This window comes from Mytilus edulis, chromosome 12, assembly GCF_963676685.1.
Source record: "Mytilus edulis chromosome 12, xbMytEdul2.2, whole genome shotgun sequence".
NCBI lineage: Eukaryota > Metazoa > Mollusca > Bivalvia > Mytilida > Mytilidae > Mytilus > Mytilus edulis.
This window is the reverse complement of record NC_092355.1, coordinates 217,019-239,456: the sequence shown is the minus strand read 5'-3', so window position 1 is coordinate 239,456 and position 22,438 is coordinate 217,019. Positions and strand designations below refer to the sequence as shown.

Sequence of the window (22,438 nt, the reverse complement as noted above, 5' to 3'; positions counted from 1 at the left end):
ATATCAGCTGTAATAGACCTTTTCAACTTCTCTAGACACCGACTAATGACACCTACAGTTTACAGGTAAAATGGATGGGTTGTCTCAAAGACAAAAAACCATCGTGATTATCATTTCGTATCATATTGGATTGGCGGTTTCATACTGATTTGACTATATAGTGTAAGAATATATACCAACCAAATAAATAAATAAATATATGTATGGTGGCCGGATGCGGCCATTTATTTCGCCTTTTCGCGTTTTCGTGACGTCTCCTTTCATTTTGCAAACGCGAAATTGGGAATTCGAAAAATCGAGAAATTGAGAAATCGGGAAATTGAGAAATTGGGAAACAGATAAGATCGGGAAAGATCGGGAAATCGAGAAATCGAGAAATCAAGAAAGCAGAAACGCCAAAACACGCAAGAGAAAACGCGAAATGAATTCTTGATTTTGCGTTTTTGCTTTCTCGATTTCCCAATTTCTTGATTTCTCGATTTCCCGATTTCTCAATTTCTCGATTTCACTTTCTCGATTTCAAGTCTAGATTTCCCCGAAAACACGAAAAGGGGAAACGTCCGCATCCACCATACATATGTCTCTGTCATATAATATTCTTATTTCGTATGAATTTGCACGACATTTCATGTTGAATTGATTAAACAAATATTCCAATCATTCAGAATCCTAACACATTTTCTCTTCACTTTTGTGATTATGTGAGTCTTTCGTTAAATATTTGCCGCATGCCAATAACGATTTTATTTGTTGGTGTAAAAGCTTTTATGATTTTTTCAAAAATGAAAAAGAACACTGGACCGTACGTCCGTATCACACTTGAGAACACGACCATCTTTGTGTTTTTCCACCGATCTTTACCTTAGTTGATGTACATATTCAATGTTTACATAATTACATATTGATTTTTTTAGGTCGAAGGAAAATATCACGTTTTTTTTTTTGTTATTGTTTTTTTTTTTTTATTATTGTTTTTTTTTTATCAACGCTTCAAGATATCTTGTTTGAGGTAAAGTTTTTCCTGGATGAATTTTGAAAAAAAAAATAATTGACCCCTCGTTTCAATGTTACAACATTTAAGCAGTGATTGTTGAATACAACATTCAAGTGGAACCCCAAATTGGTGAATTGAAATGATACAAAGTATTGAGTAAGTTATGGAGGCATCCAAGGCCAAAACTAACAGACATGTGCCGCCCTTGTTAACCGACATAATCATTGTTTAATTAAATATCAACTACAATAAAACATAATTTGTTCTTTTCGTTTTCAAAATTCAACCAGGACAGCTAGAAGCTAACCGTCTAAAAGATGAAATATGACTTAAAGTATATCCTTTTCTTTATAATAAATTTAAAAAAAAACATGGACTCTGTAGGAAAGTTTTATCATTGTCAATGATTGAAAGCAATAAAATCAATAATGATCTCATTTTTTTTTATTTTTGAGACGACCCTTCACATTTTACCTGTCGTAGTCGTTCTCAACTGTAGGTGTCGAGAGATATTGAAAAGGTCTATTTGTACGAGGCTAGGAAACAAGGTGTATGCGAGCTTTTAGCGAGCTACTACACCTGTTTCGAGCCGAGTACAAATACAGCTGATATTTAAAGACACTAAACAGTTATTGTTTTTATCCTGCAATTAATTCTGTATATTGTTTGTGTTTTGAAAGACACAAAAACTAACATATTTAACATTTATTTTCGATTTGTAATCCCTTGAGGCCCGCGTAGTAATATCAAAATCACACATTACGCTGAAGACGGGTTCGCAAAAAAGAATCTCGAATGGTCAACAATAATACATCGCTCAAGGTGAATAATTATCTATTTTAACATAACAACTAATTTCAACAGTAAAAACAAATAACAAAACATTGTCAAATTTGAAACAGAAGTGTACGAGTTGTCCTACGCTTCAGACTTGACATTCACTAAACATGCATGCTGAAATTGACATGGTTGATTTTGTAACACAATCATACACATTCAAGTTTAAATCGACTATTGTCATCGTCATTGGAATGCAACTGGAATACACATTCTGAGGTCACACAGGTTAAACAATACTCAGTCCGCAGTGGGCGGAGCTTAAACCTTTAAAGCGATATCTGTATAGTATACAGATACAGCATAGCGATATCTGTAGGGCTGTATCTGTATAGTAGGACACCCAATTGCAGGATAAAAAGTTTTAAACGTACGTACAACCGATATGTATAAAGTTTTTTATCCTGCAATTGGGTGTCCTACTATACAGATACAGCCCTACAGATATCGCTATGCTGTATCTGTATAATAGATAATTATTCACCTTGAGCGATGTATTATTGTTGACCATTCGAGATTCTTTTTTGCGAACCCGTCTTCAGCGTAATGTGTGATTTTGATATTACTACGCGGGCCTCAAGGGATTACAAATCGAAAATAAATGTTAAATATGTTAGTTTTTGTGTCTTTCAAAACACAAACAATATACAGAATTAATTGCAGGATAAAAACAATAACTGTTTAGTGTCTTTAAATATCAGCTGTATTTGTACTCGGCTCGAAACAGGTGTAGTAGCTCGCTAAAAGCTCGCATACACCTTGTTTCCTAGCCTCGTACAAATACAGCTGATATTTAAAGACACTAAACAGTTATTGTCTATTTATCCTGCAATTGGGTGTCCTACTATACAGATACAGCCCTACAGATATCGCTATGCTGTATCTGTATACTATACAGATATCGCTTTAAAGGTTTAAGCTCCGCCCACTGCCGGACTGAGTATTGTTTAACCTGTGTGACCTCAGAATGTGTATTCCAGTTGCATTCCAATGACGATGACAATAGTCGATTTAAACTTGAATGTGTATGATTGTGTTACAAAATCAACCATGTCAATTTCAGCATGCATGTTTAGTGAATGTCAAGTCTGAAGCGTAGGACAACTCGTACACTTCTGTTTCAAATTTGACAATGTTTTGTTATTTGTTTTTACTGTTGAAATTAGTTGTTATGTTAAAATAGATAATTATTCACCTTGAGCGATGTATTATTGTTGACCATTCGAGATTCTTTTTTGCGAACCCGTCTTCAGCGTAATGTGTGATTTTGATATTACTACGCGGCCTCAAGGGATTACAAATCGAAAATAAATGTTAAATATGTTAGTTTTTGTGTCTTTCAAAACACAAACAATATACAGAATTAATTGCAGGATAAAAACAATAACTGTTTAGTGTCTTTAAATATCAGCTGTATTTGTACTCGGCTCGAAACAGGTGTAGTAGCTCGCTAAAAGCTCGCATACACCTTGTTTCCTAGCCTCGTACAAATACAGCCACTAAACAGTTATTGTCTATAAACTTACAACCGGTATGTATAATGTTTTAAATTAACAACACATATCTAAAATTGGGATTATCGACTTAAAACAGTTACTACAAAGCAAGATACCCGACTTGACAACTAGTCTGTACAAAGTATTACCTACCCAGAGGTGGATTTAGGGGGGGCTGGGGGCCGGCCACCCCCTTTTCAGGGAAACATTTGGTTAATTATATATAGGGAATCACTGAAGCATGACCGAAGCGGGCCTCCTCTTAGGCAGTCAGTGGGTTCCCCTCTTCCCACTCATGAAAAATTCTCAATCCACCACTGTTACCACCAACTTATAACCAGTCTGCATTAAACTTTCAAAGTGAGATTGTCCTGTTACAATCAGTCTATAAAAAGTTTTAAGCAAACGTACGTATACGTAATCCTGATTGGAAAATATCGAGCACGTGTTCACGTTAACTAGAGTATCTTACCGATGTCAATAAGATATAATGTAGACGACGAACTATGGAGTATGTTAATGAAATGTATGGTATATGTCAATGAGAAATGATTTTAAAATAAGATATGGGTTGTATGTCAGTGAAATATGAGGTATACGTCAATGATATATGAGGTATACGATAATGATATATGAGGTATACGTCAATGAAATATGAGGTATACGTCAATGATATATGAGGTATACGTAAAATTGAGAAAGGAAATGGTGAATATGTCAAAGCGACAACCACACCATGGTTGTCGCTTCCGAAATATATTCCAATGAGATAAGAGGTATACGATAATGAGATATGAGGTATACGATAATGATATATGAGGTATACGTCAATGAGATATGAGGTATACGTCAATGAGATATGAGGTATATGTCAATGAAATTACGGCATGTCAACGTAATATGAAGTTCAATTCAATTCAAATTCAAAGCTTTATTTATAGTCAGCATGTTACATAACAAATAAAGATAAGCTCTCTGATATTAAAGGGTAAACGTCAAAGAGATAGTGACGGATGTATATGTCGATGAGATATGGAATACATTTAAATGAAATTATGGTATATATTTTAAATAGATATGAGGTATACTTAAAAGAGACATGGATTATATGTCAATTAAACTAATGAGATATGGTATATAGACTTAATTATCATCATAGATTAATAAAATTATGGTAGGTCAATGAAATTATAGTATGCCAACGAGATATGGAGTATGTGTCAATGAAAGTATGGTATATTTTGATAAGATATGGGTGTACGTATTGTATGTTTTGCATATTAGAGACCTCGTTTATATGATTGGCGGAGAAGGGCTTCCGAAAGTGGATCTTGAAGTTATTTATAATTTCGATAGACGAACAAATTGAAGTTGTATTACATATGGTTGAGGCAAACTAAAGTTAGAGAACTGAAACCAACTTTCGGACGTACGGACCGCCGGACAAACTTACATTTACAAACGTTCAGACGGACAAGGGTAAAACTTAATGCCCCTTATTTGTCTAGTTTCGCCAGCAATTAAGAAATTTGTTTGGTAAACATGTCGATGAAAAGCCTCTACAGATTTTATATTGTATTCAGTTATATGTATATACCTAACTTGAAATAAATCCTCAGTTATGTTAATGTGGAAATTTATTAATGTAAGGTTAATCATTATGACATCGGCGCTAAGTTCGTTTATATATATATAAGTTATGAACTCCCGGACAACGGTAAATTTGACCGCACATATAAGTGATTTTATAGGCGCAATTGTTAACAACTGATCAAAATACAGGCAGAGGGGAAACATTCTAATACTAAATTATGTCTTACCAGTTCTGACCGTAGCCATTTCAACGCATCTTCAATTCTTCCTTGTTTTTCTGTCCATGTCTCCTTTTCTTTATGCGGCATTGCAATTGGGACATTTCTAACTTGAGGTCCATTGGGGTCTCCTTTCAGAACGTCTGGTAAATTACTTGAACTATTTGATTCTAATTTGGAAGGGTTGTCGCCCTTGTGTGAGTATTCCTGTTGTGACTTCCTGGGACTAGAATATGGATCATCTTGGACTACCGATGACGCCCGAGAGGATCCAGACGAAAAACTTGATAGTCTAGACATAAAACGATCTAAAGGTTCAGAACATAATGAGTCTCGAGAACTATTCATACTTATACTCGGAAAATAGCGTAAACTAGAGTTAGAATCACTGTCACTGACGTCCGCACCATGAACGGGAACGGAATGCGGACGTTCGTGATCTTCTGGCGTTGTCGGACAATCAGAGTAAATCTCGTGAGGTACTGAATGTCTCTCGTCCTTCATAAACTTATTCTCTAGTCTTTTAGATAAATCTGAATCATTTCGTTGTGAATATGTCCTTTCGCGTTGTTTGTTGTAAGTTTTGAATGGTGTGGAAGCAGACGAAGATGGCGAATATTTATATTTTAATGGCGTAGAAGCAGACGAACTTGGCGAATATTTAGATTTCGACGGCGTTGAACAGCGGCTAGAATAGTTTGATTGAGAAGGCGTAGATGATGAATTTTTTCTCCTGTCATTCACTTCTTCAGATATAGTCTCGTTTGAACTCGATGTTTCATAACCGGAAGTCGTGGAATATGAAGACTCCGAACGTCTGAATCTGTTTTTAGTAAATGAAAAGACGTCATCGGCAAACTTAGCGTCCGCATCAACAGAACTTCTTGCACTTGATGCAAATGAGGGGAAAGAAGAAAATAATTTGTCCGTCCGACTTTTTTGTTTCTTTCGACTAAAAAAGTTCTCTATGTATTCATCGGCAGGTTGAGAAAATATGTTCATGTCCCTCCAATTAAATCCTTCCTCGTTAAAATCATCTAATAACCGAAAGGTATCTTGTAAGGTGTCGCTGTCCAACTTATCGAAATCCACCATTTTGAATGTTTGACTGGTAAATAATTAAAGATTTTTTTTCACTAAATGTTTAGCTCACATCATTCAAGTATTAATTTCTTAATTCTCATACAACAAACTTACTACTTCCAAGTACAAGGTGAAGTCTTTGAAAATCTTAATTCACTTTTTTTTATCCATTTATTCTAGCTACCAATATATTCCCATCTGGGAGCAGACGACACTATGTGTATTCACGCGCTGATCTGAAAAAGAAGAAGAGAAAGCGATTAAGTATTTTTTGGTACATTTCCATAGAACAAATGTTAGTTCTGCTACATCGTAGAAAGCACATCACTGACGCAGATCATTACATTCTTCCCTCTATGACGAGACTAATCAAGATAATTGTTCAAGTCCACCTACTGGATTCTACTGGTTTACATTCCATAGAACTTTATAAATGAAGGATTGCTCAAAAAAATTCTTGGCATAAAATTAATAATGTGATATCAAATCAATTATTGAAAATATCTTTACTTCGGAACATCATCAAATAAATTACAATTAAGCAGTATGGGTAAAACGTGACAGAAACCTAACGACAAAAAGTACTCAAAAATATTTTTAAAAAATCCTTTATAAATTACAATGGGTATCTGAGGAATTTTAAGAATTATAACGAATTGGCGGTTTCGATGGGTTTTCAGGATTTTTTTATATGTGTTATGTACATGTTTAGTGGTATTCCATGGGTTTTGAACATCCCCTCCCCCTTTTATAAATGGCCGGATCCACGCCTGTAACGGCCTGTTTCTTTGGCACTGGACAAAAGATAAACCATGGAAGTATTATATTACCAGTGTCAATATAATACTTTCATGGATAAACCAAATGGTATTGCATTATATATATATGATTATAAATATACAGGGGTGGATCCAGGATTTTTTAAAGTAGGGAATCTATAACTAAAAAATCATTGCCGAGCATAACCGAGGCGACATTTTTAGAGAACTATATGGTAAAATGAAATATACTTGAAACTGAGAATGATTATACATCTCGTATAGATATAGAACATGTAGAGAGACATAAATCATCAATGATTATAGCAGATACTGTATAACGAACATCACACGAGTGTTTTAATTAGTGTAGACTGCACGTTCTGTGGAAGTGGGTACATAATCATACTATTGACTGCACGTTCTGTAATTATCTGGCAAACTTACTTATATTTAATCAGAACACAGGTTAATATCAGTACACAAACTCATCATTTTAAACTGTAGAATCGCTTGGCTCTATTCAATGCGATATTAAGTGCAAATTTCGCATACCACCATTTACATGATTATGATGATGCTGATGATGAGTGGCTGTTTAACGTCCAGTGGCAAACTTTATGCAAGGACGAGAAAATTTTAATATGAATATAAAACCTGCTTTGTATTAGACCGACACGCTGAGTCAGATTTTACTTGTGCTATAGTCCACACGTAGACATCTCACACGGGCACATTTCTCTAGCTCCCAGTCAACCTTGAAGTATTTGCTCTTACTTATATATATATGCTACCTAAGAGGATTGCTCTATCACTCTTACTTTTTTCTTTTTTGTTCTGTATTTCAACAATATACTTTTTCGAAATCCTAGAGAAATTTATAACACGATAACAAGTACCTTCCTAAAGGAAGTTTTAATCTGTTCTGAAATTGATCGAACTTTTCCTCGGCGATATCAGGTCAGAATACAAGTATAGTCCAACAGGTCTTTCCTCTTGCTCCTATATGCCTACCTAAGAGGATTGCTCTAACACTCTTTCTTTTTCCTTTTATTTTTTCTGTATTTAAACAATATACTATTTTCGAAATATTAGAGGCTATTCCGCAATCACAAGATCTTTCCTTAAGGAAGTTTAAATCTGTTCTGAAATAGTGGAACTTTTCATCGACGATATCAGGTCAGAATAGTCCAATACTTTTAAAATCTTGTATCCACCCATGCATATATATTACAATGTACGTCTTACATGGAGGTACGTGAGCATGTATCCGCCCATATATATTACTTCTTACATGTAGTTACGTTAGCTTTATACATGAATTAACTGACAATATCGTTTATAATTACATCACAAGAACAAAACCTTTTATAAGAATCATCTGTATATCGACGTCTTCACATGCTATTGTGACAAATATGTATTGTGACTTATGGTATTCTCTTCCGGGTGTCTGATTTTAACTTAATATACATCGAAATCCTTCCACTGAATATAATTTCTTTAGCTTAAGTCGTGTAGATTTTACACAGGAAGTTCTGATTCCACTACTGAAAGAGTAAATTTCAAAACCATCGTTTGCCAAGAGAATACAGTTGCTACACACACAACTGTATAATGATCAAGTAAAGAAATGGACTCGTTTCTTTGACTATTGTCTGTTTAACCATTCTTCTATTCTTTCTATTTTTAGCCTAGTTTTTTTCTATTATTTATGTTTACACCATTATCCTGTCTTATTCAATTGTACCAATTTCTCCGGTTCTTTTTTGACAGTATTCTCTTTCTAAAAAAAACTCAATCCATGCATGCTCTCATAACTCGAACTCACCAAAAAAACAGAAATTCATTGTTAGAACTGTTTCATGCTCATTAGGGCGGTTCCAGGGGGGCATTGGGGGGGTTCCAGGGGGCCAGGGGGCGGGTCCCCTTTTTGTTGGAAACATTTTGTGGATTATATAAGAAATCATTAAACTGCATGACTAGAGCCCCCTTTTTATGTCAAGTCAGCGCCCCTCCAAAATAACCCCCTGAAAGGTTTTGGATCCGCCACTGTTCAGTCATGTAACATGCACTCACGTTTATATCGTTTCCTTTCCTATTGTAGAAAACGCAATAGATTATAATTTCTTAAGTCATAATATCCTATTGTAAACCGACACCTTCCAAAATATGACGTGTATATAATAATAATAGTAATGGTATTACGTGGTGGTTTTATTAACTCTCCTCCCTGACATCTAATATCTATAGCCGTTCCTTATATTTCATATAAATCTGATCTGTTTAAATACGTATTTTAAATACTGCATTAGAATTAGGTAACACCATCATCTGTCATCATTTCAAATATAACTAACATTTTATTGAATGACCCACTCCTTCTTAAACTGTAATTGCATTGTGTGTTCGTCTTTGCGTTCGTACGTTGTTCATCCGTCCGTCACCGTCTGTCCCGCTTCAGGTTCAAGTTTTTATTCGAGGAAGTTTTTTAAGAAGTTGAAGTCCTATATATCAACTTGAAACTTGGTACACATGTTCCCTATGATTTGATCTTTTTTTTAATGCACATTTTACCCCATTTTCACGGTCCACTGAACATAGAAAATGATAGTGCGGATTGGGCATCCGTGTACTAGGGACATAGTCTTTTTTATGTATCTAATTATCTTTTGTCATTATAATTATAATTAGTATTATCATTTTAACTTCATAATATTTGCCTATGCCTGTTGTTCCTATTGTGACCAATCCTGTTGTTTTGACATTGTATACACATACATTTTCGTAATAATTTAAATATCTATTTGCTTTTAACTGCATGCATGACGATATAATATTTGAAGTGATTATAAACTACTTATATCTGACTCCTACACATCAATACAATTTAATCTTAACTACTGTCATAATTATATGTATGGTATGTGACATGTCTATACAACTTATATTATAGAGAATGATGTACCTTTAAAATCGTCTGTACTACAAGACAGTGCCGGATCCAGAACTTTTTGTAAAGGGGGCCCGCTGACTGACCTAAAAGGTGGGGGCGCTCCAGTCACGCTTCAGTGATTCAATATGTAATCAACCATTTTTTGTCCACGAAAAAGTTACCATACAAAATTCATATTGATCATGATTGTCATTCTGACCCTGACCCTGGCGGAAAAGTGACAAATTCAGGGTTGACTTAAGAACGACGTCATTTATATCCCCCCCCCCCCCACTCCAACCCCACCCCCTCTTAACTTAATTTCGGGCAAAACTTGATTGACCAATATGGATATATTTTATTAGAGTATACTTTTTCTGACATGGGTTCAACAACGTATGTTTGTTCTGGATATTGACATCACTTATCAAAATACATGTATGTCCATCAAAGAAGGTACTGTTAAATTATGATATAATATAAACACTACATACCCTGACCCTGGCGAAAGAGAGTCGAATTCAGAGTTGACTTGATTATCTTTTCCCTGATGGGAGATGTTTCAAATTTAATTTTGCCCAAGTACACCAGGGAAATATAAAAATAATGGGGATGTAGCATTATTACCAAGGAGACAACTTTCAATCAAAGTTCAATTGAACTGGATAGGGACAAAAATACAGTATAGTCGGCTATAAAAGGCCCCAACATGAATTTGTTTTAGACACAATTCAATTGAGAAAACTATAGGCCTATTTATTACCAAACAATTCAAGAAAACAATTTACGACAAATGAACTACTACAAATACCAAACTATAGGATCTTGACAGTGGCGGATCCAGAATTTTTTTATAAGGGGGAGAGGACACTAACTACATATTTTTCCTTCAAAAGGGGGGCAAGTCCTCAGAAAACCCTCTTAATCCACCTGTATCTGACTTGTGACAGGCACATACAGAATGTGGTGGGGTTAAACATGTCTGTTGGTGCCAAATCTCTTTCCTAGGAAAGTGTATATACTAAGAAACAAGGAGGTATGGGAAATATTCTGTTCTATCAATGATTGTTCCCATGGTTTGTTATACATTGACCAAACGTTGAAGTAGATATAAGTTTGTACTTGTATTCTTCTGTTTATGATCGTTTATTTGTATAGCCAGTAAAGTATACATTTGTATTTATCTATTTACATATACAGATAGTTATAAAGATATACTACCGATTATATCCCACCAACCAAATCTTATTAAATTTTCTTAACCTAAATAGAGTTCTATTTATATAGACTAATTTAAATGTGTATATGAGAAGTTCTGAATATGTCAATGAGGCAGCAACCCTACGACAAACATCTAGAAGGCAATACAGTATATATGAGCAGCATCGGATAGAAACCATCAACCTTATACAAATGTCAATATGTGTGTTAACTTATTTTGGGTTGAAAAGTAAAGAGAAAGTTTGTATCTGTTTGAAAATTGAGTTGATATGAGAAGCCCACAAAACAGAATAAATTCATCTTATATTTCGTGTTTAAAAGTTGTGAAATTAACAAAAGTCTTATACATGTACATGTATACGGGAATTTCAGAAGGTCGATTTCTATCCGACGCTGCTCAATATAGTCTTGAACAATAGGTGACTACACAATTTTACAAGCTCTAAATCGTTCTGAAAATTCGTTCGTTTGCTTTCTTACTATGAACTCTTTCAGCAAAATGTTCCTCTCGTTCATAATGGAACAAACGGGAAATAATTACTCCTTTTCACGGGATTATTCATTCTTATTTGGGGATGAGAATTTTAGTATTATACAATTATTTTTTGTGTAAAATTATGAAAAATTCCTACCTTTATATATTCATCGTTTGTCACTAATACAACGAGCAAGTTATATAAAAATCGTGTATCCTATACGTATAAAAGATTTAACTTTGAAGGCGGTAATGGAACACCACTGAAACATTGGGTAAAATACATCTAATCTATAGTAGTCTACAAGTGCAGTTATTGAAGTGGAAAATATTGACGTAAAATGATAGTTATCACATTTCGTTGTGATGTAAACAGGACAATTAGAAAAATTACATTCTGTGTTACAAAGTTATTAGACCTTAAACTGTTGAATTCCTGACAAATTTTGACAGTTTGAACATAAGTTTATATTGAAATTGTCCTTTTGTTATATTAATCATAATCAGGTCACCAACACGTTTTCTGGGTTTCACACACGAACTGAGATTTGTAGTTAAATACGTTTGTCTCTGGTACAAAGTAACTTAGTTTATCAGTATAATATATAAAAGAAGATTGCAAATGAGACAACTATCTACAAGAGACAAAACGACACAGAAATTATCAACTATAGGTCACCGTGCGGCCTTCAACAATGAGCAAAGCCCATACCGCATAGTCAGCTATAACAGGCCCCGAAATGAGTCCACATCGACAATTTTTCTGTGGTATCGTTATAAAAATGAAGAATTTAAGGGGCATTAGCTGTCAATTTAATGTTCACCGATTTGACTCGAATTCTCATATATAATTCATAACATACTAAAACGTATATATCCCAATTATAAAAAGTCAAAAATAAACAATTTACAAGGCAGGGGCTTGATAATTTGTATCCTCGTTTCGTGTGTACTTTAGTCTAGACGCCATCTAATTACATTTTGTATAACGATCGAATTTACCTCAGAAGACAACCGACGGTCATATATAAGCGATTTAAACATAGATATAAGAAGATAGAGAAATCGTACAATTACATTTTTCTAGGTCTCTTTTATTTCATATTATAGGTTAAAAATATATGTTAATCGTGGTTTCTAAGGTAAGGAGAAAATTGAACTACGGTAAGGGGCGAAAAAATTTAACTATGGTCAAGAAAAAACACATCAAAATGACTTGGATTAGAGACACGTGAACTAGTCAGTAAGAAGTACACCAAAATACAAGAACTTACTGGTAATAAGAAACACGTAACTGGTCAGAGAAATAAATTAGCTGGTCATGGTGAAATATACCATTAATATTATGTTATCCATTCGTTTGATGTGTTTGAGATTTTGATTTTGCCTCTTCATTGATTAGGGACTTTTCTGTTTGAATTTTTTCTTTGGAGTTCTGTATTTGAGGATTTTACTTTTTATACTAAAATTCACTTTAGTCTCTATTTAAAATAAATTATTAGGGTCCAAAAGTAAATCATCGTTTGTCGTTTTAATTAAATCTATAACTTCACAGGCACTTGTCTTAGAAAAAAAATCTATATATCTTAATATATAATGTTATATTAAGGTATAGAGGAATTTTTTTCTGAGACAAGTGCCTGTGTATAACTTATATGAAATAAAAGTATAATCTAATTTAACTTTACCTTTAAAAGATCTTGTGTAATTTCATACAATAACTATAATTCCCGCGTTATTATAAATTATTCCTAATAATAAGATGTATTTGTGTATTGCACAAGTCGCATAATGATGTTAAATATACCGAACAAAACAATATAAACAATCTTTTAAAGCCCGTCCTTGGTTTTGTGTGTGTATACATACACCACTTACTAACCCACTCACGACAATTGGTTTCTATTTTTATAAACTTTAAAAATCCCGACAAGATGTTTTATTAGTAAATTAAATTGAAAGAATCTGATTTTAATACAGTACTTTATTTTGTCACGATTAACAATGGTAAGCTTTGTGGTTAATGTGCAAATCTTTTACGAACACAACAAACACGTGACCCTGAAAATGTCGATTAAAAAATCATATTACGTTATGAATAATAATAAGAATATTTGATTCTTATATGACTCGGCAAATATTTTGTTATTAATTTTTTGTCAGTTATATTTACAAGAGATCATAAATAATTGAGAAGTTTTAAATTGTTTTATGAAAAGGTAATATTAATTGTTTAATGATCTTTAATTGATAGGTGTACTGATTTTCGTTTTTTGAACAGATGGAGGTTCGAGATACAAGGTTACAAATAAGTATGCCAATGTTTTTAACTAAACAGTAATATATTTTCCCCATACCTGATATTGTTAAATTGTGAGAGAAAAATAAAATTGATTGATAGAGTCAAAATAGAAAAAAATGTTCGCGCTTTGCGCACAAACAAACTATGGAACCACCCCCTTTTGTCCTTGAAGTTAAACTGTTGACCCCTAACAAATACTTTCTATAAAACTTGAAATATATGAAATGTTGTTTTGTAACTTTATCGTTGTCTATTTCTAATTGTGTTTATCTTTGTTTATTTGCACCGATTCGGAACTGCAAAATTTCACAAAAGATGATCTGCAAGTAGTATTGGCACAGACAGAGAGATACAATACAATAAATTATATATATTTCAACATGCAAGAGATTTAAATCTAACACTGGATTTATGTTGTGTCAACAAAAAACTATCTTTCAGGTCATCGGTAAAGTGACCTGATTACAAGATAAAGATGGTCAGATAACATGTTATGTTATAGTTAACATTGTCTGGCCATTTCTACTCGGGTAATTGGAAAATTCGTTTTTACAGAATAAAAGATTCATTATACATTCACTTACAAAAAATATATAAAGATAGACAGTCTATTTGCATATAACCAACCTAGTGCAAAGGTTATAGAGATGTTAAAAGCCTGCATGCAAAATATAAGATGACTTTTTTGTGATAACATGAAAAAAGTAAAAAAAAAAATGAAAAATGAGAAAATTGATAAAACAAATACAATTTAAGTTTGAAAATGTATATACACACACCCGAAAAATAACGTACTAAATAAACATGTGTAAAACGAAATAGTTTCAGTGTTTAAATATATTGAAATTATAGTTGAGAAGAATGAGTAATTAGACTGTCTAAATACATGTAATTACTTTTTTTTTAAATGTACTTTTTCACTTTTTTGGTCTTTTGGAAAATGTTGAGTGTGTTGTATTTAGACCTTAGGAAATGTTTTACACATATGAAAATTACGGTTTTTGTCCAACATGTCCAACGCAATCATAGATGTATTGGTTGTTTTCAATTTACACTTGTTTACAACTAAGAAATTACATAGCTGTGCGATTGTGTGGATCCGGGAATTCTTTTTTCAGATTTCGGGATGCCGGGATTTACTTGATTTAATTTCGGGACCTCGGGATTTCGTGTTTTTAAGCCCGGGATATCGGGATCAGGACCCCTCCTAACCCCCCCCCCCCCCCCCCTTTAATAGAATTATTAAATATTGACGTTCAATTTACCTCAATGAGATAACTTGTTATTAAATAGTTACTAGTAAAATTATTTTGTCATTGACAATAAAGAAATAAATGAGACTCACGATCAATGTTTATTTATCACCGGTTCCTCTGCAGTTATTTCATTATTTTTCGTTTTAGGAGAAATTATCATTTGTAAATCGTCTCTCCCACTTTCACTAGATTTTATTTTACACGGTTTTGTTGTACAAAGAAACATTCAAATAACTAAATTACTACGAGGTGGTAAATCCCGGGCTTAAAGCATGTGGTATTTACTTTACGTAACAAACGAGGACAATATCTATTCTTCTTTCTATTTACCATCCATTCTTCTTTCTATTTGTTAATCAATTAAATTTAATGTGATAATCTCAGTAGGTATTTTAATGAGTAAATTGTTCAGTGTAATCTTACGTCACCGTATGACATGTTATTACGTAGTAATCTTATTTCTTGTCAATTACAGGGTCAGCACGGGGGTCAATCGATAATTCATTTAGGGAATCTAAATATATATACAAACACTCGAGAACAAACTTATTTCTAATCTCAAAGTCCTCAAAGACGAATTGGGAGAACATGATAAAAATCGTTTTAAAAAGTCTCCCGGATACTCCATAATAATTTTTCCTTTTCCTTGATAAAAATACCTATTAATTTCTTAAGGAAGTTGGAAATCAGAAAAAATGCATACCCCCGAATTAATGATAATTTAATTATATAGTATTTAAAACTTTATTTTCTAAACTGTATTGCTAAGGTATGTTATTATTACATCCTTCAACAAACTTTAAATATTACTAATAAAATAATTTCTTTCTTCAAAATACGGAAGTAACCGGAGTATGCATAAGGCCAAATAAAAAAAGATGTGTGTTTCCTATTTTCCCTAACCTCCCTTTTTTAATATAAGCTCCAAAAAAGCCTACCATTAAGTTTTTTTTTGTCATTTTCCAATAAGCACTGTTAAAGTCAGAATGCCCTCCCATAGACTCAATATAAAAAATGGTTTCATAGAAAAAAAATCCCTACCTACCCTATTTTTGTTAAAGATATACCAGGAAACACACATATTATTTTTTTTTACCTAATGTGCATCTCTGCTGCTTCAATCACTCCGTGTTCATGTGAAATTAAAGAATCGTATAAATTTAAGACAATGTATAAACATCCTTAATTATATTTTCCTTTTTGCTTAGAAAATTTTACATGAATGTTTTACATTTTAACATCTATTTTTCCTATAAAAACTTACCTTCTTAATTTATATCCATAAATAAGAAAATAATGATATTGATTGTATTATCCTCTCACATGTGTTATTTCTCAATTTCTCCATGTATGATGATTTAAATAATACATTTTTTTTCAATTACAGGTAAAAATCAGCTGTTTTATTACAGGTATGTTTCACGTAATAATACGCTCTGTTGACACTTTTGTTTAGGAAAAAAATGTCTGTATGAACAAAAATGGCACATTCTTGTCACATTGTGACCAAACATTCTTACTGCCAGTCAATATTGAGTGTTCATTTTGTTAATACATTCCGAGTGGTGCTTCCAGAAGAGAAAGTTACCGACCGTGCGGCGAGGGCTGTATAGTCAGTCAAGGTCGTAAAAAACTCCTATCATCAACGCACTTCAATGTATTAATAAAGTAATTATACGTTAGAAGATCTTAAAAAGAAAACCGATAATGCATTAAGACTTACTGTAAATGTAGTGTAAAGACACTGTCGCATGCCAGAGAAAGAAACTGATACATTTCACATAAAGGACAGGTGTTTATAATTATTGTAGCATTGAAATCAATAATCATTTGGTAAAATAACACCTGATTATCGATTATTTTATCTGTCAAAAATCAGATTTTATCATTCCAATTGTTATATTAGAATAGTTTAGTGTTATATCATTTGTATTGTATTGTTTTGTCAGGAATATGAAATATCAAATAGATTTTTTTCACATCTCATATAAAACCGAGACTGTCATTCTTTCAACAACCATCGACCTTTTCATTTTTAATTGACATTCCCCATGGGATAAAGCAAGGTGAATCGAACAATACAGTCCCTCTTCGTTATCGACTCTCCACATCGTAACCCGGCTGATTCTGTACCTCCATCCAACAGACGGAGACAAGCGGAATCACCCGAGGTTAGCCGATGTGCAGTGGAACAAAATATAACGACTGAATAATTTGGGTTAAAATGCTGATCACAGTTTTAGGTGTTAATTTCAATATAAAAACTGTATGATTCAATATGTATATTAGTTATATCCAATCCACCCCCCCCCCCCCCAAAAAAAATAATTACGAAATAGCGGGGTTATAAATTGTTTTACCCGTTCGTCAATCTGTCATTTTTTTTTCAGATGCCAGTAACGCAAATACTTCAGTTTATCAGAATGCAATTTACTATGATAAATGAAGATGCATATTGACCCTTTCTGAGTGTGGGGTCACGGCCGTAACTAGGGTCAAGATGAAAGGAAAAAGTGGTTTGCGAATACTTAACAAAAACTACACTTGGGATTTCATACAAAATGTGCTCCGATCCACGCTTTAATTTAATATTAAAAGTAACTGCATGCATGACATTCAATTCTTAAATTAAATTAAAATTAGTACTTTCTTTCTCGTGGCTATCTATTCAACATATTAAATCCTATTCCTAAAACTACAAGTTCGCGTGTGAAGGTTTAATCATATTATTTATTCATTATCATGTCGTCGTTTTTATTGGGATATTAAGTTTCCTAATTATAGAAAAAATGCACCTTTTTATTACAGCACTCTAAACATATAACTATGTGCCTGTCCAAAGTCAGGAGCCTGTAATTCAGTGGTTGTCGTTTGTTGTTGTGTTACATATTTGTTTTTCGTTCATTTTTTTACATAAATAAGGCCGTTAGTTTTCTCGTTTGAATTGTTTTACATTGTCTTATCGGGGCCTTTTATAGCTGACTATGCGGTATGGGCTTTGCTCATTGTTGAAGGCCGTACGGTGACCTATAGTTGTTAATGTCTGTGTCATTTTGGTCTTTTGTGGATTGTTGTCTCATTGGCAATCATACCACATCTTCTTTTTTATATAGCTTTTATAAATTAGTCTTGTTAAAATTTGACACTATATTTGTACCACAATATGAAATATTATCCTATAAAATGAAGTATATAATATATAGATATAAATGTGTTGTGATTAGACAAATCGTGACTTTCATCTCTCATGATTTTTACTTTAAGATTTTCTTTATTTATATAACATAATATGTATTTCGTTATTAAAGTCCTGTGGGATTCTGGAAAGACATACAAGAGGTCAAACATAGATACATGGGGTCAAACATCGCTACATGAGGTCAAACATCGCTATTTTTTAACAAGGAGAACAATTAAAGTATGAAACGGAATGTTCTGAGGTAAACAAAATACATTATGATTCAATGATTGTTTCATGCATTTTCAGGGCGCAAACACATAAACAAATTTGAAATTAATAGAACAGGTTAGATCTGTTAAGTGCGAGAACCATCGTAAGAAGAACAAAATACAGAACCGACGAGAGAGAGAGAGAGAGAATTTTCAGTTAAAGCTACTAATCGAAAACTAGAAACTTTTGTAAAGTGTCCCTATAGCTAGAGTCTTATAGTTAAGACATCATGTCTTCTTGGAGCCTCTAGTTTAATTTCAAATGTAAGAGGTTTATTTGAAAGAACTCTATTGTCATATTTTGACACTTACAGTTGGTATGATCCATACCTGTCTGCGTGATATGTCCGCAGGTTAAATCAATTTTTGCACATTCTTTTAACATTTTTAATTCAATTACTATTAGATATTAATTGATTAGGCGGAGCAACATATGTCATATAATTATTATTAAGAGTAGTAATATCATATTATTTGACTGTTATTTTTTTGAAATTTCAGAATATTTTTATGCCCCATTTATAGGCATTATGTTTTCTGGTCTGTGCGTCCGTTCATTCGTTCGTTCGTTCGTCCGTGTGTCCCGCTTCAGGTTAAACTTTTGGTTAAAGTTTTTGGTCGGGGTAGTTTTTTTTTAAGTTGAAGTCCAATCAACTTGAAACTTAGTACACATTTTCCTTATGATATGATCTTTCTAATTTGTATGCCAAATAAGAGTTTTTACCCCAATTTTACGGTCCACTGAACATAGAAAATGATAGTGCGGAGTTGGCCTGGCATCCGTGTACTGGGGACACATTCTTGTTATTATATCAATCAAGACGATTTTTTTTCTTGAAAGCCTGTATGTAAAACAATGAACAAAACCTATACCAAATACCTAAGTTAAATCATTAAACATAAAGCAACATCTTTATACATGACTTGAACAAAGGATGGACCATTATAATAATTAAGGTCTGCAGCCTTCATGATCTTTCAAATCTTAAACATAGTGTCCAACAAGTTAAAGTATGCATGAAATTTAAAATGTAAAGCAAATTGAACAAGGAAACTAACAACAAGCGTCATGTAAAGGGTGACAAAGAAACGCTTATAATATATACAGCAACAAACGGCAACCACTGAAATACAGGATATGTTGTCTTGAGAAAAGCATATACTTAATGCGGCAGGGTTTAATATGTTTTTGGGGCGCCAGCCCAAACCCTCAGCCTGGGACAATGGTTTTACAACACAAGATTTGAATAAGAACTCGTGTTAAAATGCGTTTCATACGAAGGTAAAAGAAAACAAACCACCTTTTAATGATTTATTGTTTTTTTGTTTTACGTTTAGTGTCACATTTTGTATGCATGTTCAAGACGAAAATCAGTTAACAATGGTTGTATGTCCTATAATAGAGCAGTAAATGTTGGTAAAAGGGTGGGAAATTCTAACTGCCACCGCACAATGAGGGCATGTTTTATAGGGGACAAAAATTTGCCTTCCAACAGCGCACCTGCGGACCCCTCAAATAGTTGTTGCAAGGTAGCGAGACACTATCTCTACACATGCCATCGAAACTAAGGTCCCAATTCTCAGTAGAGGTAATTATACCTTTTACGTAATGGCAAATAAATCGTAGGTACCAGTACTACAACCCGAAAAATCCAGTCATAATTTCACTCACTTCGATCGCTACATCCTCCGGAGGACAATGGCCATAAGGGGGCGCTTTTATTTTGTTACATGGAAGTGAAATACCATGAAAACCACAAACATTATAGATACATAAATAATTGAAACATACGTACTGTTTTGTCTTGATGCGATTCAAATTATCTCAATATTTACATGCGTTGTCTGTCTTGAATGACGTGTCGCATTCCCGATGTTGTGCAGGATTCCTGATGTCGTGCAGAATTCCCTGTGTCGTCCAGAATTCTCGATCTCGTCCAGAATTCCCTATGTCGTCCAGAATTCCCGAAATTTCTATGAATCTATCACAGCTTCATTTCAACTTCAATAGTATAAATTACGTTTCTACTACTGAAATTATATGTTTCTCTTCGTGTTCTCCAATGAACTTTGTAAGTTATGCAGCTTTGAAATTACTACAAATTCCTACATTCGAATCAAAGAGTTACACAACTTAAAAAGCCCTAATACTCAATTGTCATTTTTACTGTGTGTCCACTACAACTGTCTCAACTTTGTGTAGAAACAGAATCTTCTCCAGAACTGGCTGACCTTTGTGTAGAAACAAAATCTTCTTCACGGAACCGAATGACCTCTGTGTAGAAATAAAATCCTATAAATTGTTTGATCCTTGAATAAAAACAACGTTTTAAAAGCTTAAAGATTTAACGTCAGTTATCCCCCGTAATAAACTGAAGATTATCTAAATTAAGTTAAATCCCTTAATTGGTCAAGAGTCCAATTGGTCAAGAGTCCACTTCTATATATTGACCAGGATCTCTAATTCAAACCGATTCGTCTCTTCTGTATTATCATGAAATTTGTCGAATACATACTATATACAGATTATAATAAACTAACTCAAACCTAATCCTTCAGATTAAAAAACAATAAAAAAAAATGTTAAGATAACCGCCAACATGAGTATTGTGTTGTTTTAATTGGTATATTATACTCATTCTGAAAATATTTTAAAATTTTACAATTGTTAACAAATCTTAGGCCAGGGCAGAAAGAAAATGGTTCTGTCCATTTGGAAGACAGAAAAAGGTGATCTCGAGTTTTATAATTTAATTTCTAATATAAAAAAAGAAGATGGGGTATGATTGCAAATGAGACAACTGTCCACAAGAGACCAAAATGACACAGACATTAACAATTATAGGTCACCGTACGCCCTTCAACAGTGAGCAAAGCATATAAAAGCTATCAAAGGCCCCGATATGACAATGTAATGACTTACCGACCGTGCAAGGGCTGTATAGCCAGTCAAGGTCGTTAAAAACTTCCATTTGTTGTAATGACTATTTCAATAAAGGTATTACGCTCGACTGAATTGATTCGAGGTTGGTATTCGTATCCTAAAATAAAACCAATACGATAAAAACAAATCTTCTTAATTAAGTTTGAGGAAACAAAATATTGAATTCAAGAGGGTTAATTTTTTTTTATTTATTAATTTACTCTTTTTCAGTTGTTACAAACGTGAAAATATAAGTATAACGAAAAACAAATTGTGCCTGGCCTAACGTTGTCTTTAAACTAAGTAGTGTCAATCTAAATACTTATGGATACACATTGTCATTTGTTTATATGTATGTAGGTGTAATCTGTTACAATTATTACAATAGACAAAATTCTCAACTTTAAATATTCTAAAATATGTTATTATTGCTAGTGTTTCGAAATATTTAAAGATACTATCAGAGAATTTGAAATATTAGAATTATGTAGCAAAAACCACAAACATTTTTATGGAATTTGAAGTATCTTGTCATATGGTAAGGAACATGTCTTAACGTATTTTCTTATGTTTTTTGGAGTTTAACAAGACGGGTGACGTCCATTTTCACTGACCTAGTACATAATTTTATTTAGAAGGCCATCTGAGGACCACCGCCGGTTGCGGAATTTTCTCGAAGTGTTGAAGACCCATTTGTTGCCGTCGGCTGTTATCTGCATTTTGATCGGGTTGTTGTCTCTTTGAAATATTCCCCAATTAATTTTTCAATGTTATTGACCAACTATTTATATTTGGCGCAAATGAGATGGACAAAAATTTATTTACCCTACACAATATTTCTTTTAAACCACAGTGCTGTGCAGCAACATCTAGGTGACATCGATCATAACAAACCAC

The 22,438-nt window shown here is 33.3% G+C and overlaps 1 protein-coding gene across 8 annotated transcripts in view; it reads right to left on the bottom strand.

Annotated features, from left to right (window-relative positions):
- Positions 1 to 21,140, bottom strand: part of LOC139499358 (uncharacterized) — a 30,743-nt gene extending 9,603 nt beyond the window's left edge. Inside the window, exons 1-2 of one of the 8 annotated variants that reach the window (XR_011658166.1) lie at positions 16,433 to 16,581; positions 5,148 to 6,457 (exon numbers count right to left, since the gene is read on the bottom strand). Coding sequence is in view for 5 of the 8 variants with exons in the window: in XM_071288041.1 (XP_071144142.1) it covers positions 5,148 to 6,233 (1,086 nt within the window). In the remaining 3 variants the exon portion in view is untranslated. Of the gene's footprint in view, positions 1 to 3,386; positions 6,458 to 11,767; positions 11,934 to 13,298; positions 13,625 to 15,257; positions 15,565 to 16,432; positions 16,963 to 20,414 lie in introns of those variants that run through there. The other 7 variants (XR_011658167.1, XR_011658165.1, XM_071288041.1 and 4 more) reach the window with 7 other exon arrangements.
- Between the last annotated feature and the right edge of the window lie 1,298 nt (positions 21,141 to 22,438).